Raw genomic sequence first — 16744 nt, 5'->3', positions numbered from 1 at the left:
TTTGGAAAGATTGATGGGGAGTGGTTTACCCTTTTACGTCGAAAAGTCCTCAAAATCTTACATTTTATATTTTACCAAGGAGGATATTAGTAAAAACCATTGCACAATAAACCTACATCCAATTTTTCTGGCCAAAACTATTTCAACGGCTCCATATGTAAACCCTGGAAACCAAGAGTGACCTCAATATCAAATTTCAGCTCTATCGCTTCACCAAATGCTAAATTTAGTAAGATTTAGTGTGCATATCTAAAACAATCGATATTTCTTCATCCTAGGCACCAGTGGCACAGTCTACCAAAATTAGTACCATTTAGTACTTTTCGAACAAAACCACCTCCTTCTCTCACCTTCAGACACCAACAGTGACAAGTTTCTGGATTTCAGATCTATACTTCATCCAATAGCAAATTTTGTACCATTTAGTTCTTTTAGTACAGTTAAAGTACTAATTATTTATATTTCAACCTCAGTTATCAAAAGTGGCCTTAATATCAAATTTCAGGATTTAAGCTCAGTAATTTCCTCCGTTACCAACTTTAGTACCATATAGTACAATTACACATATCCAAAGCCAGCTCCTTCTCTCAACCACATACACCAACAGTGACATCCATGGCAAAATTCAGGAACTCAACTCTATTAATTTACCAATACCGAATTTAGTACTTATTGTACAATTTTCGTACTATTTTCCAAAAGAACCTCCATATCTCAATTTCAGATACCAACAAAGACCTGAATATCAAATTTCGGAATTCCAACTCTATCCCTTTACCCAATTTAGTACCACTTGGTACTATTCGTACAATTGTAATACACATTTCCAAACCACCTCCATAATTCAGTCCTTGATACCAACAGAGACCTCAATATCAAACTTAAGGATTCGAGCTCTATGCCTTCACCAAATACCAAAATGTAGTACCATTTAGTACTTTTCGTACAAATATAAGACGCATTTTCAATCCACCGGCAAATCCCTAACACAGACACCAACAGTTACGCCCATATCAAATTTCGGGATTTAAGCTCTATCCCTTCGTCCAATACCAATTTTAGTACTACATACAGCCATCATATCTCAATCTCAGATAGCAACATTGACATCCATATCGAATTTCGGGATTTTCAACATCAAATTTAGTACTATTTAGTACTTTTCGTACAATTATGGTACACATTTCCAAACCAACCTCCATATCTCAATTCCAGATATCAAATGAAACCAAAATATCACATTTCGAGATTCCAGCTCCATCCCTTCACCCAATACCAAAATCCAGTAGCATTTAGTACTTTTCGTACAAATATGGGACGCATCTCTAAAACCACTTGTAGCACACATTTCCAAAACAACAACCATATCTCAATCAAAAGAGAGCTCAATATCAAATTAGAGAATTCCAGCCCATTCCCTTCACGCAATATCAAATTTAGTACCTTTTAGTACTTTTTGTACAATTATCGGATACATTTCCAAAACCATCGGCAAATCTCAAACAACAGATACCATTAGTAATCTAAAGTACATATTTCCGAATTTTATCTCTATCTCTTCACCCAATACCAAATATCGTACCATTTAGTACTTTTTGTACAATTATAGTACACATATCCGAAATTACCTCCATATGTCTAGGCTACACATAAACAGCGACCCCAGTATCAAATTTCATATTTCAAGCACTAACTGCTCACCAAATACCAAATTGTACCAAATATAGTACTATTTAGTACTTTTCGTGAACTTTTAATGCACATTTCCAAAACAACATTTTGAACACAAGGCTACCACCAACTGGGACCCCAATACAAAATTTTAAAAATCCAGCTTAATCCGTTCGTCCTAAACCAAAATGTTCCAAATTTAGTGACATTTAGTACAGTTCCCTCACTTAGTACACATTTCCCAAAGCACCTTCATATATCAAACTTATTTTCCACCAACCTTGATTCTTATACAAAATTTCAAGTTTTTAGCTCTTTCCGTTCACATAACAGCAAATAGTACCATTTTAGAAGTTTAGTACCTTTTAGAACTTTTCGTAAGCTTAAAATTCAAATTTACACAACACCCTGCCCTCTATCAGTGACCCTCATTCCAATTTTCACAATTCCAGCTTCATTGGTTCACCACAATTTCAATTTGTACCAAATTTAGTACCATAAAGTACTGATAAGTACGAATACCCAAAAACTTCCTACATAAACCAATCCTACATTCTAAGATCAATCTTAATTCTAAATTTTCGGATTCCAGCTGTATCAGTTCTTCAAATTCAAATTGTACTCAATTTAGTACATTTTAGTACATGTTAGCACAAATTTCCAAAGCTAGTAGCATAACCTAGCTTTTCTACACTCTCACAGACATCTTTATTCCAAATTTCAAGTTTCCAGTTCCATCGGTTCACAACAATTCCAATTTGTACCAAATTTAGTACATTTTAGTACATATAAGTACACATTTCCAAAACTACCTCCCAATCCCATACACTGACAGCAATCTAATTTCCAATTTTCAGAATGTCAGACCTATTGCTGCACCCAAATCCAAATTGTACCAAATTTAGTACCATTTAGTAAACTTAGGTACAATTTTTCATAACCACATACATCATACATTCCAATGGAAATCGTACTTCCAAAATTTCAGGATACCTGCTCTATTGGTTCTCCTAAAATTTAGATTGTTCCTAACTTAGTACCATTTAGTACAGATAAGTACGAATACAGATAAGTACGAATTACTCCGACAGTAATTTTATTTCCAGTTTTCAGAATACCAGCCCTATTGCCCTACCCAAATCGAAATTGTACCAAATTTAGTACCAGTAAGTACTTTTTGTGCACACAAGGGCAAATTTCGGAAATTTCCTCAATATCCCAATCCTCCGTCAGTATTTTTTTTTTTTTTCAATTTTCAAAATAATGGCCCTATTGGTTCAGCCAAATCCAAAATGTACAAAATTTAGTACCATTTAGTACACTTAGGTACAATTTTTCATAACCACATATATCATACATGCCAATAGAAATCTTACATCCAAATTTCAGGATACCTGCTCTATTGGTTCTCCTAAAATTTAAATTGTTCCTAACTTAGCACCATTTAGTACAGATAAGTACGAATTTCCAAAACTACCTACATTCCTTAGTCCTACAATGCAATAGTAATCTCATTCCTAAATTTCACAATTCCAGCTCTATCGCTTCACTCAAATTGAAATTGTACCAAATTTAGTACTTTTCGTGCACATAAGGCCAAATTTCGAAAATTACCTCAATATCCCAATCCTTCGTCAGTATATTTTTTTTTTATTTTAAAAATAGTGGCCCTATTGGTTCAGCCAAATTCAAATTGTACAAAATTTAGTACCATTTAGTACACTTAAGTACAAATTTTTATAGCCACCTACATCATACAGTCATACAATCTTCAATCTTCCAATCCAAGGAATCTTACTTCCAAATTTAAGGTTTCTTGGTTCTCCTAAAATGTAAATTGTACCAAATTTAGTACACTTAAGTACGAATTTCCAAAAGCCCCTGTATCATACAGTCCAACGGAAATCTTATTTTCAAATTTCAGAATACCAACTCTATTTGTTTTCCCAAAATATAAATTGTACCAAATTTAGTACCATTTCGTACACCTAAGTACAAATTTCCAGAACTACCTACATTCCTCAGTCCTACAATGCAAAAGTAATCTTATTTCGAAATTTCAGAATTCCAGTTCTAGCGGTTCACCCAAATCGAAATTGTACCAAATTTAGTACCATTTAGTACCTTTCGTGCACATAAGCGTAAATTTCGAAGACGTCCTCCATATCCCAATCCTACACTCCGCCAATAATGTAAGTTTCATATTTAAGGATTCCAGCTCCATTCGTTCCTCCAAATTCAAATTGTACTAAAATTTAGTACCATTTAGTACTTTTCGTATACATGAGCGCAAACTTCCAAAATTACCTCCTGAAGGTGAGAGTACATAAAAAAATCTTCTTTGACTGGCTTAAATCATCGAAAGGAACAAAGAAGTGAAACAAAGCAGTTCAATTTGACTTTGTTCGATTTTGAGCCGATGACATGAGCCAGTCAAAAAAGGGTGCTATGTTTTCTCACCTTTACATCGGCTCTACTCTTCAACCATGATTTCTATTCTTAATTTTAAGGTTATTAGCTCTAACCGTTCACATGTTACGAAATGGTACCAAATGCAGTACATTTCAGTACTTTAAGTACACTTATAGTGCTAATTTCCAAAAACCCTTTGCTACATCTATCCTGCACTCCATCAGTGTCGCTCATTCCAAATTTCAGAATTCTAGCTCATTCCGTTTGTCCTCTACAAAGTATACAAATTTTTAGTACATTTTTGTACTTTTCTTAAACTTTTTGGTACGAATTTCCAGAAACTTAGCCTTATCACATGGCTAAGTTCTACCAAGACCGAACCTCGTGCAAAATTTCAAAATTGCAGCTTCGGCCGTTTTGTCTGGGCGTTGATTTCTTATATATATAGAGAGTTGTTATAAAAAATCAACGATTACAAATATCCATCTCTGATGTCTATCAACAGGTGTCACTAGAATGTCACCAAATTTAATATTTTTTTTTTCAAAATTATTTGAATTTTAAAATTTCCGTTTTTTGTTTGATGTTTTAATGGGCATAACATTGTCCACCAATAGTCAAGGTGTGAACAACCTCAATGGCTATATCACCCAAAAAGTGGCCCATGGAAATTTGAACATTTTATCCGGCCTTTTTGCAAACGTAAATCTAGATGGAGCTCCGCTGATACGTGGTGTTTTCGGTGAAATTGAAAAGTGAGTATTGAAACCCTTCTTACATCGGAATAAAGTTAATGGCGAATATTCCAGTTCCTCTTTGTCTCTGGGTCTAACCTATGCCCACATGGCCTCCACGGGCCTGCATTTGCAAAAGAATCTACGTTTGAATATTTTCAAGGATGACAAAGAAGCCATGGATTTGAATTTCTTTCACAATGAAGTCAGTTTGGGTCGCAATGTGAAATTTGCAAGGTATGGAGGAAATTTAGGTTGGAGATGTTCCAAGGGTCACATGATATCGTTTGGTGTGTCCCATACTGACCTCTTCAATACCACTGCCATGGAGGCGGCCTTTAAGATAAATTTATGGAAATCGAAAGAGGGGGCGAGCAGTTTGGATATTAGCACAAATGTGGCCCATTTTATAAAGGGTCCCCTGGAGGGGCATCAGGATGTAATGGTCACCCTGGCATTTTCGTATAGTCTGGGATGAAATTAAAGGCAATTTTTTTCGGAATATTAAATTTAAAATTTTTTTCTATTCTTTTTCTCACTTCCCCTCTCTCTCTTACCACCTCTCTTGCTCTCATAGCTTAAAGCGAACATTTTTATTGCCCCTTATTTTATTTGCCGGGTGTGTCTTAAGTGTTGTGTTTATTACAAAATGATTATGACCGAAAATTACATGACATTAAGCCGCGATTATCTTGGAAATTTGCATAAAATGCTAAACCACAAAAAAAGAAGAAAAAGCTGACAACAAAAAAGCAAAGCAACAGCAGTTAACCTCTGAAATCAGAATCTGTTATGAGGGCGTCAGACGACATTCTAATCTTTGAGGTTGTTTTTTTTTTTTTTTTTCTTTAGCATGCCAAAGGAACAGGAAAAATATTTGAAATTTTAGGAATATTTTAGAGACTTTGTAGATAAGGTAGAGCATAATTTAGCTAATTTTGGAATTTTTAATAAAAGGTTGAGGTACGATCTGATATCAAAAGTTGTAAAGGCTTAACTGTAGTTTAGTAAAAACTCTTAATTATACCCTACACCACATAGTGGTAAGAGATAGATAGACCCATAGATACTTTTGAGGATCTCCATAGAATCACTTTCTGAGTTGATTTATGCATGCCAGTCCGTCTGTCCGTCCGTCCGTCTGTCCATGTATTCTTGTGAACAAAATGCAGGTCGCATTTATTATCCAATTAAGATGAAATTTTGCACAAATCATTTGGTTGGCCCAAGGACGAACCCTATTGAATTCAGAGATAATCGGTAAAAATTTAGATATAGCTCTCATATATATCTTCGTCCGATTTGCCTTTTTTTGTATACCAAACGTGTAATATCAGCCCGAATAGTATGGAATTTTGCACATACAACCAAATTAGGCCGGAAAATAAGTATGCCAAATTTTATCGAAATCGGTTCAGATATAGCTATAGCTCCCATATATATATTGTTCATCCGATTTGTTATTTTTGTCCTCCGCAGCCGTAATATGCACTCTGTAACAACAATATTTTGCGGAAATATATCAAACACAGCTCAGAAATATCTTTGCTAAATTTTATCGAGATCGGTTCAGATTTGGATATAGCTCCCATATATAACTTCGTCCGATTTACCTTTTATTGTACACCAAACGTCTAATATTTGCCCAAATGTAATGAAATTTGGCACATGCGACCGAATTGAGTCTAGAAGCAAGTTTGTCAAATTTGGAGAGGATCGCTTCAGATATAGCTATAGCTCCCATATATACTGTTCATCCGATTTGTTATATTTGTTACCCACAGCCGTAATCTGCACTCCGTAACAAACGATATTCTGGGAAATATACAGCAAATACAGCTCAAAAATATCTTTGTCAAATTTTATCGAGATCAGTTCCGATTTGGATATAGCTCCCATATATATCTTTATCCGATTTGAAATTAATTGTGGACCAAATGGGCAATACAAAACCGAATTTAAAAGATACAAATCCTTCGGCATATTTAGTCCATTGAACTTTAAATTATAATTATAATCATAGCGTGTATGATTGAATTCTCACATAAACACTGGTGTAGGGTATCATATAGTCGGCCCCGCCCGACTTTAGTACTTTCTTTACTGGTTTTTTCTTAAATTTTTTCAGTGGTAGGTTTTTTTTACCCTGATTCTTGGGGGACCCGGGACCCCAGATTTTTTACAGAAAAAGTATGGGTTCAAGACCCTAATCCACTTACGCGATATACAGAATGAGATGAAAAAAACTGCAACCAACTTCAGACTGCTGTCATTTCTAAGCCACTCGTCCGACAGCTGTTAAAATTATTCCAGTGACATCTCATTATATTGTTTACAAGCGTACAAAAGCATTTCGGTGAGAATTTTCCAGAAAAAAAGTAATTCGCGATGGAATTCCAGCGTGATGGTGTGATTTCTTCATATTTGGCTGGAGAACCACAAGAGGCTATCATTAGAGAACTCCAGCATTTAAATAGGAATAAATCTTTTGTGTCTCGTAAAATCGAAAAAAAGTGCCAGGACTTACACCGCAACAGAATGAAAATTGACTCAAAAGAGCTAAAGAGTTGCTTCGCTTGGCCGAAAGGGGTGAACTGCCGAATTTGGTTTTCTCCGTCTCCGATGAGGAAACATTCATTGTCCAGCAGCAGTTTGGAAACCAACAAAATGATCGTGTTTACTTGCCAAAGAGGTCTGAAGAGATCTAAAAATATGCACTTTCGGTTGGCCACCAGGACTCAAGCACTGGCCATGGTGATGGCATGGGCTGCCATAACAGCCGATGGTCGCTCTCCGCTCGTATTAATCGACCGTGGCATCAGAATAAATGCCGAATATTATTGCGAAAATATTCTGGAGGGTGTATTAAAGCCTCGGGCACGCAAACATTTTGGCCGCAGACCTTGGACAATCCAAGAGGACTCAGCACCATCGCAATCAGCACGCGCCATCCAATAATGTTAACAAAATGAGGTTCCTCGCTTAATTTCCAGCGCACCATTGTGTGCCACCAAAATCTCCCCGGATACCAATCCGTTGGACTATTGTGTCTGGAGTATTTTGGAAAGCAAGGTTGGCACTAAAAAATACCAAAGTGTCGATCACCTCAAAAAAGCACTTCGCCTGGAATGGACCAAAATACCGCAGAGCAACATTCGGGCAGCGTGCGACGGTTTTATTGGCCGTTTGAAGGCCATAATTCATGCCAAAGATGACCAAATCGAACAAATCTAAACGTATTCTCAAATTGAATGCTATTTCCGACATTTTAGCTTTCATTCAATAAAATTAAAAAAAAAAACAAGTAAAAAAACATAAAGTCGGCCGGGCCAAACTTCTAATACCCTCCACCTTAGGGTAAAGGAAACATTAGAAGAAATGTGGCAAAAATCATTAAAATGCCGAATATCGGCAGGTACCGTTGTATGGGGCTATACCAAATCGTGGACCTACACATGCAATGTTTCGCCAAAGGAGCTAGAACCCATTATCACCTACAAATATCAATTTTCAAATTTCAAAATCATCAAATTAGCGAATATCGGGAGGTTCCGATATATGGGGGCTATACCAAAACGTGGACCTATAATTACAATGACTCGCCATACGAACTGGGACCTTTTATGATCTACAACTACCAATTTTCAAATTCGTGAAAAAATGTGCCAAAAATCATCAAAATACCGAATAATGGGAGGTACCGTTATATGGGGACTATACCAAAACGTGGACCCATACATGCAATGTTTCGCCACCGGAGCTGGAACCCATTATGACCAAAAAATACCAATTTTTAGACAAATCCGTGAAAAAATGTGGAAAAAAGTAAACAAAATACCGAATATCGGGAGGTACGTTTATATTGGGGCTATACCAAAACGTGGACCTATGCATGCAATGTTTTGCCACACGCACAGGGACCCGTTATGACCTACAAATACCAATTTTCAGACAAGTCCATGAAAAAATGTGGCATAAATCATCAAAATACGGAATATCGGGAGGTACCATTATATGGAGACTATACCAGAACGTGGACCGATATATCTCATTTTCAATACCAACCATCCTAGACACAATACAAATTGCTCTGCTAAATTTTGGCGCTCTACGTCAAATAATGTGGGCTGTATCGTGATTTCAACCGACAGACGGACAGACAAACAAACGGGCATACAGACGGACATCGTTAAATCGACTTAGAATTTTATGCTGATTATGAATATATATACTTTATGGGGTCTACGACGAATATTTAAGGATGTTACAAACGGAATGACAAAGTTAATATACCCTCTTTTCCAAGGTGGAGGGTATAAAGATTAAAATTATGGCGTTTAACTTTGTTGCAGTTTTTATATCTCACCCTGTAGTGTTTGAAACCTCAAATTTGGTACTAACGTCGCTGTTCATGTGTAGCCTGAATGTGATTTCGAAAGTACTTAATGGTACTATATTTGGTATTGGGTGAACGGAGAGGGCTAGGATCCTCAAATTTGATATTGAGGCCTCTGTTGGTATCTGGAATTGAGATATCCAGGTAAATTTGGAAATGTACAAAAAGTACAAAATAGTACTAAATTTGGTATTCGGAGAAGGAATATAGTTAAAATCCTGAAATTTGATATTTAGGTCTCTGTTGGTGGTAGTTTCGTGATAAATTGGTGGTTTTAGAAACGAGAAATACAAGTGCACGAAAAGTACAAAATAGTACTGTATTTGGTACTATTCGGTATTGGGTGAGCAGATAGTGCTTGAAATCTGAAATTCGGTATTATGGTCACTGTTCATGTGTAGCCTGGACATATGGAGATAGTTTCGGAAATGTGTACTATAATTGTACGAAAAGTACTAAATGGTACTAAATTTGGCGTTAAGTGCAGGAATGGAACTGAAACCGTGAAATTTTGTATTGCGATCACTGTAGGTGTCTAGGATTTAAATATGGAAAGGTTTTGCAAACGAAACGAAAAATACTACATTTTACTAAAATTAGTAGTGGGTGCTGGGATAGGGCTAGAATCCTCAAATTTTTTTTATTGAGGCCTCTGTCGGTATATTTTGTGCTATAATTATTCAAAAAGTACTAAATGGTTTCTAAAATGGAGAGAGGTAGATTTATTTCACATTTTATAAAAATTTTGATCCTTAATGAGGCAGCTACCAGAAGGAGTTGACCCTTAATCGCCATCTTCACAGCAGATTTTGTGTTAGTGTTTGGTTGTTAAAAACTTTAATCCCTTATGTTGGGGCGGTACCATAAGTAGTGAACCGATTTTGATCATAATACAGGTTTGCCCATATTCGAGGGACCCATGTTTTATTTTCGGCCATTTCGATGACTCTTTGGGCCAATTCCAATCGACGAGACTTGTCCGCAGGGAACAAATGCAAATCAATGCGAATAATCCGTTGTAAAGTGGACCGAGCCATGCCATGCCAGTCAGCCAGGTAGGCAGACGCTGGGATACCCCTAAATCGACTCGACATGTCCTGAAATGCCTGGGAATCAAAACCATTATTTCGATGAAGCAAGTTTTGGCCGTATCATAAAACACTTCCATAGCTTAACTGGTTGGTTTCTAAAAAATTCTTCAGCCCCGGAATTTTTACATTTTTAAGAGGGGGTTCATTGGTCAACCATGATTTAATTGAACCTCTCTCTCTATGCCTCACAAATGCGTTTAATTTTAAAATATTTCCAATTTTTCTTTACACCTCTCATTTTTTTGCCTTGGATTGATGTGGAGACCATGAGAAGACTTGTCTATCCCTCCACACAACAATCCTCCCGAATCATATATCCTTCCCAAAAAATAAAGAGTGTTGTCTTTATTACCACAGAGTATAACTTATTTCCTGTTTCCGGTAATACGACAGTATTCATAATAATTTCCTATCCCCAATTGAATTTTGGGACAACGCAGAGACAAAAAACAACAAATCATTTGCCATTTTCTTTTTCCTTCACAAATTTCTGATCTATAAAATTGGAAATTGTCAATGTAATTTTGTCATATTTTTTAACTGCGGTAACCATACAAAGCGGTTATGTCGTCTTGCGGAAAAAAACATAAAAAATAATTCAAAATAAATTGCTTTACAGCAGCCAAAAGAAATGGCGCCCAACGCCAGTCCCAAAGAAATACAGACTTTATGACACATATACAAACGGAATAACTAGATGTTGTAGGTATGTAGGTGTGTGTGGCCACGTTTCATAAGAGCTGCATAATTTGGCCATAATAATGCTTGTCATGGAATTTGAGTATGGTTATTAATTTCCACTCCAGCCCCAAAGAAAATTATCTTCCTTTTGAGGTTTACAAAAAATAAAAATTCGGAGAATAGCTTTTTCTCCAGACGCTTAAGGTGTTAGATTGACTCTTCCGAACGACTAAAGCAATGAATGGAACAACTTAATCATGCCACTGCTACTATTTTCACCCAAGTCATGTCAGCTGCCATAATCCCAAACTTAATCCCAGATAAATTTGCCAATGCCAACACCACGAAACACCTTCGACTTTTTCACTTCACTTGAAAACCATAATCTGACTGGGGGGTTGTTGAAAGGAATTTGACTGGCGGAGAAGCTGAAGAAACTTGTTCATTTCTTTATCTTTGGCAATAATAATAACAACAACAACAACATCAGTATCCTTCTGATGTTGTATAAATAAAACATCCTTGACAAAAGGTAGGTAAGAAATGTAAATAAAATCGTTGCGTGGGTGGGTGAGAGGGAGTGTGAAGGTGTTTGTGTGGTTTGTGGTTGAAAAGAAAAACCAGCCAGTCGTCACTTCTTCTTCTTATTCTTTGTTGATATTTATCTGACTTTTTGAAAAATGCCAATACAAATGTTCGAAGTTTATGAATTGCTTTGAATATCAATGCAAATCTTTTGAATGATTTGGGGGATATTAAACGGGGGGGTATGTATCCCTCCTTCATACCCCAATTTTCTTCCAACAAATTTGAAATAAATTTATGATATTTTTAATATGACTTTGGAAATTTACTTGGAAGTACACGCTTATGCAGACTTTCTTTGTCAAAATTCAGGATTATGATGCTTTATCAACTTTTCGTAAAATATCGACAATTGTGGATTTTATTTATTTTATTTTTATACCCTACACCACAAGGTGGTCAGGGTATTATGTCTTTGTGCATTTGTTTGTAACAGGCAAAAGGAAACGAGATAGACCCATAGTTCCTTTTGATAATCTGCATAGAATCACATTCTGATTTCCGATTTATGCATGTCCGTCCGTCCGTCTGTCCATGTATTTTTGTAAACAAAATACAGTTCGCATTTACTGCCCTATCCAGATGAAATTTTGCACAAATCATTTGTTTGGCCCAAGGACGAACCCTATTGAAATTGGAGATAATCGGTCAAAATTCAGATATAGCTCCCTTATATATCTTCGTCCGATTTGCCTTTTATTGTGCACTAAACGTGTAATATCAGTCCGAATAGAATGGAATTTTGCACATACAACCAGATTAGGCCTGAAAATAAGTATGCCAAAATTGATCGAAATCGGTTCAGATATAGCTATAGCTCCCATATATATTGTTCATCCGATTTGTTATTGTTGTCCTCCGCTGCCGTAATATGCACTCTGTAACAACAATATTTGGGGAAATATATCACAGCTCAGGAATACATTTGCTAAATTTTATCGAGAACGGTTCAGATTTGGATATAGCTCCCATATATAACTTCGTCCGATTTACATTTGATTGTGCACCATACCTCTAATATTTGCCCAAATGGGATGAAATTTGGCACTTACGACCGAATTGAGTCTAGAAGCTAGAATGTCAAATTTGGTGAAGATCGGTTCAGATATAGGTATAGCTCCCATATATATTGTTGATCCGATTTGTTATATTTGTTACCCACAGCCGTAAAATGTACTCCGTAACAACGATGTTCTGGGAAATATAGCAAATAAAGCTCAGAAATATCTTTGCCAAATTTTATCGATATCGGTTCCGATTTGGATATAGCTCCCATATATATTTCTATCCGATTTCAAATTAATCGTGCACTAAATGGGTAATACCAGTCCGAATTTTAAAGATACAAATGCTTCGGCATATTCAGTCCTTTGAACTTTAAATTATATTTATAATCATAGCGTGTATGATTGAATTCTCCCATAAAAACTTTTAATTGTTATGCGGCCCCGCCCGACTTTAAAACTTTCCTTACTGTTTTTTTTTTTTTTTTTTTTTTTTTTGAATACCGACAGAGACTTGAACATCAAATTTTAGGATTCCAGCCCTATTCCTTCACCCAATACCAAATTTAGTACCATTTAATACATTTCGTACAAATATAGGACGCATTTCCAAACCCATCTCGAAATCTCAATTCCAGTTACCATCAGTAATCTAAATATGGAATTTATGAATTTTATCTCCATCCCTTCACCCAATATCAAATTTAGTACTTTTCGTACAATTATAGTACATATTTCCAAAAACCACCTTCATATCTCAATCCCAGATACCAACAGCTACGTCAATACCTAATTTCAGGATTCCAGTTCTATCATTTTACCCCGTACCAAAAATATAGTACAATTTAGTACTTTTCGTACAAATATAGGATACATTTGGAAAACATCGCTAATCTCAAAAAAAGATAAAAACAGAGACCTTACTATAAAATTTGGGGATTCCAGCCTATCCCTTCACCCTATACCAAATTTAGTACCAATGAGTACTTTTTGTACAAATATAGAAATTATTTCCAAACCATCGTCAAATCTCAAACACAGATGCCACGGGGAACCTACATATCAAATTTCAGAATTTAAATCTATCCTTTTACCCTGTACCTAATAGAGTACCATTTCGTACTCCTCGTACAATTATAGTACACATTTCCGAAACCACTTTCGTATGACCAGGCTGCACACAAACAGCGACCCTACATCAAAATTTGAGATTTCAAGCACCATCTGTTCACCCAATACCAAATTGTACCAAATATAGTACTATTTAGTTCATTTCGCGTACTTGGAGTACACATTTCCAAAACCACCCCTTTATCACAAAACCTACCACCAACAGAGACCTCAATATCAAGTTTTAGGATTCCAGCCCTTTTCCTTCACCAAATACCAAATTTAGTACTATTTGGTACTTTTCGTACTTTTCCCAAAACCACCCCCATATCTCGATCCCAGAGACTTCAATACCATATTTCGGGATTCCAGCTCTATCCTTACACCCAATACCAAATTAAGTACAACTTTATACTTTTGGTACACTATAATACGTCCTATATTTCATAACCACCCCAAAATCTCAGCCACAGATACCATCAGTAAACTAAATATCAAATCTCTGAATATTATTTCCATCCCTTCACCAAATATCGTACCATTCATTCAGTAATTTTCGTACAATTATAGTACACATTTCCAAAACCACCTCCATTTGTCCACGCTACACATGAACAGTGACCCTAAAACCAAATTTCAAATTTCAGGTACTATCTGTTTACCCAATACTTAAATGTACCAAATATAGTACTATTTAGTACCTGTGTGTACACATTTTTCAAAACTACCTCTTTATCACAAATCCACCACAAACAGGGATACCAATACCAACATTTCAAAATGCCAGTTTCATCCGTTCAACCTAAAAGAAACTGTTCCAAATTTAGTACCATTTAGTACAGTTCGCACACTTAGTACACATTTCCACAACCCTCTTCAAATATCAATCTTACTTTCCACCAACCTTGATTCTCATACCAAATTTCAAGTTTTTAGCTCTATCCGTTCACATAATACCAAAAGGTAGAATTTTAGAAGTTTAGTACCATTTTAGAACTTTTCGTAACCTTAAAGTTCGAATTTTCAAGAAACCCTTTTGCACATCTATCCTGCACTCCATCAGTGATTCTCTGTCCAAATTTTAGAATTGTAACTCATGCCAGTTGTCAATATAATGTATTCAATTTTAGGTACATTTCAGTACTTTGCATACCCATTTAGTACGAATCTGCAAAAAACCGAGCATTATCACACGCCTACGTACCAAGACTGATCCTCTTGCAAAATCTCAAGACGGCTGAAGCTAGACGTTTCGAATGGGCGTTGGTTCTTCATCAATCAGTTATTTCACCACCCTCTAAAGTCAAGAATGCCAAGAATGTTAAAATTTGCCGATTTTCCCTTTATGGTATCGAAAAAAATTGCAAAACTAATAGAAGCCTGCAGGATCTGAAACAGGGCTAAATATTAAAAAAAATAAATAAAAATACAACAATTTTATGACAACTTTTTTTAAATATCCGCGATAAAAATCAAAAAACCTGTAAAGAAAGCCTTAAAGTCGGGCGGGGCCGACTTTATGATACCCTACACCACTTTGCTAATTTAGTAGAGCTCCGCAGAACAATGAAAAGTTTTTATGGGAGAATTCAATCATACACGCTATGATTATAGCTATAATTTAAAGTTCAAAAGACTAAATATGCGGAAGCATTTGTATCTTTTAAATTCGGACTTGTATTGGTTCACAATTAATTTGAAATCGGATAAAGATATATATGGGAGCTATTACATATATATATATATATATATATATATATATATATATATATATATATATATATATATATATATATATATATATATATATATATATATATATATATATATATATATATATATATATATATGGGATATTTCTGAGCTGTATTTGATATTTTTCTCTGAATATCGTTGTTACGGAGTGCATATTACGGCTGTGGGTAACAAATATAACAAATCGGATATATGGGAGCTATAGCTATATCTGAACCGATCTTCACCAAATTTGACATACTAGCTTCTAGACTAAATTCGGTCGCATGTGCCAAATTCCATCCCATTTGGACAAATATTAGACGTTTGGTGCACAATAAAAGGTAAATCGGACGAAGTTATATATGGGAGCTATATCCAAATCTGAACCGATCTCGATAAAATTTAGCAAATGTATTTCTGAGCTATATTTGATATATTTCCCCAAAAATTTGTGGTTACAGAGTGCATATTACGGCTGCAGAGGACAAAAATAACAAATCGGATGAACAAAATATATGGGGGCTATAGCTATATCTGAACCGATTCCGATCAAATTTGGCACAATTATTTTCAGGCCTAATTTGGTTGTATGTGCAACCATATTCCATACTATTCGGGCTGATATTACACGTTTGGTGCACAATAAAAGGCAAATCGGACGAGGATATATATGGGAGCTATACCTAAATTTTGACCGATTATCTCCAATTTCAATAGGGTTCGTCCTTGGGCTAAACAAATGATTTATGCAAAATTTCATCTGGATAGGGCAATAAATGCGAACTGTACTTTGTTTACAAAAATACATGGACAGACGGACAGGCGGACGGACAGACGGGCGGACAGACGGACTTAGAATGTGATTCTATGCAGATCATCAAAAGGAACTATGGGTCTATCTCGTTTCCTTTTGCCTGTTAAAAGGCACAAAGACATAATACCCTGACCACTTGTGGTGTGGGGTATAAAGAATATTCCTCAATTTTTTTTAAGGAAATGTTTTAAACAAATTCTCCAAAAATCGCTTTTACATAACTCAGGAGCGATTACGATATAAAGCTCGGCAGAGTTTCGGAAATATTCTTCAGAAGTTCAGAGTTATGGAGCCAATGTTGTAGACCTTCTATCCAAATCCAAATCTTTTTATAAAAACCACTAGAAGGCATGAAAATATGAACCCTCCTTCAACATGTACGCACAACGTGTGTCCAGTGGCAAAAAACAACTATTATAGGGTTTATAACTCAAAACAACAACCCCATGTTTTTTCCAGTAACCTTGACAACATTTATGTTGTTTATTTATAAACAAAGTATCTCCCAA

At 35.7% G+C, this 16744-nt stretch overlaps 1 protein-coding gene across 2 annotated transcripts; it reads left to right on the top strand.

Annotated features, from left to right (window-relative positions):
* The first annotated feature begins 4600 nt into the window (after positions 1-4600).
* LOC101887613 (attacin-A-like) lies at positions 4601-15069 on the top strand. 2 transcript variants are annotated; one of them, XM_020035070.1, is made up of 3 exons: positions 4601-4838; positions 4893-5054; positions 14815-15069. In XM_020035070.1, exons 1-3 carry the CDS (start codon positions 4675-4677, stop codon positions 14843-14845), a joined length of 357 nt encoding a protein of 118 aa, XP_019890629.1. In that variant the 5' UTR covers positions 4601-4674; the 3' UTR covers positions 14846-15069. The 2 variants fall into 2 exon arrangements, with proteins under 2 accessions (XP_019890629.1, XP_005178549.1); XM_005178492.2 differs by lacking the exon at positions 14815-15069 and having other exon boundaries at positions 4893-5326.
* Positions 15070-16744: the final 1675 nt, after the last annotated feature.

This window comes from Musca domestica, unplaced genomic scaffold, assembly GCF_030504385.1.
Source record: "Musca domestica strain aabys unplaced genomic scaffold, Musca_domestica.polishedcontigs.V.1.1 180, whole genome shotgun sequence".
NCBI classification, from domain to species: Eukaryota; Metazoa; Arthropoda; class Insecta; order Diptera; family Muscidae; genus Musca; species Musca domestica.
The sequence above is the reverse complement of the archived record's forward strand: the minus strand, read 5'-3'. Positions and strand labels throughout refer to the sequence as shown.

What these genes read in the sequence shown, in the direction of transcription:
- LOC101887613 (XM_005178492.2), top strand. Translation starts at nt 4,675, where the DNA reads ATGGGCATAACATTGTCCACCAATAGTCAAGGTGTGAACAACCTCAAT. An exon ending in GTTTTCGGTGAAATTGAAAA is followed by an intron (nt 4,839 to 4,892) that starts GTGAGTATTGAA and finishes CGAATATTCCAG; the next exon opens with TTCCTCTTTGTCTCTGGGTC.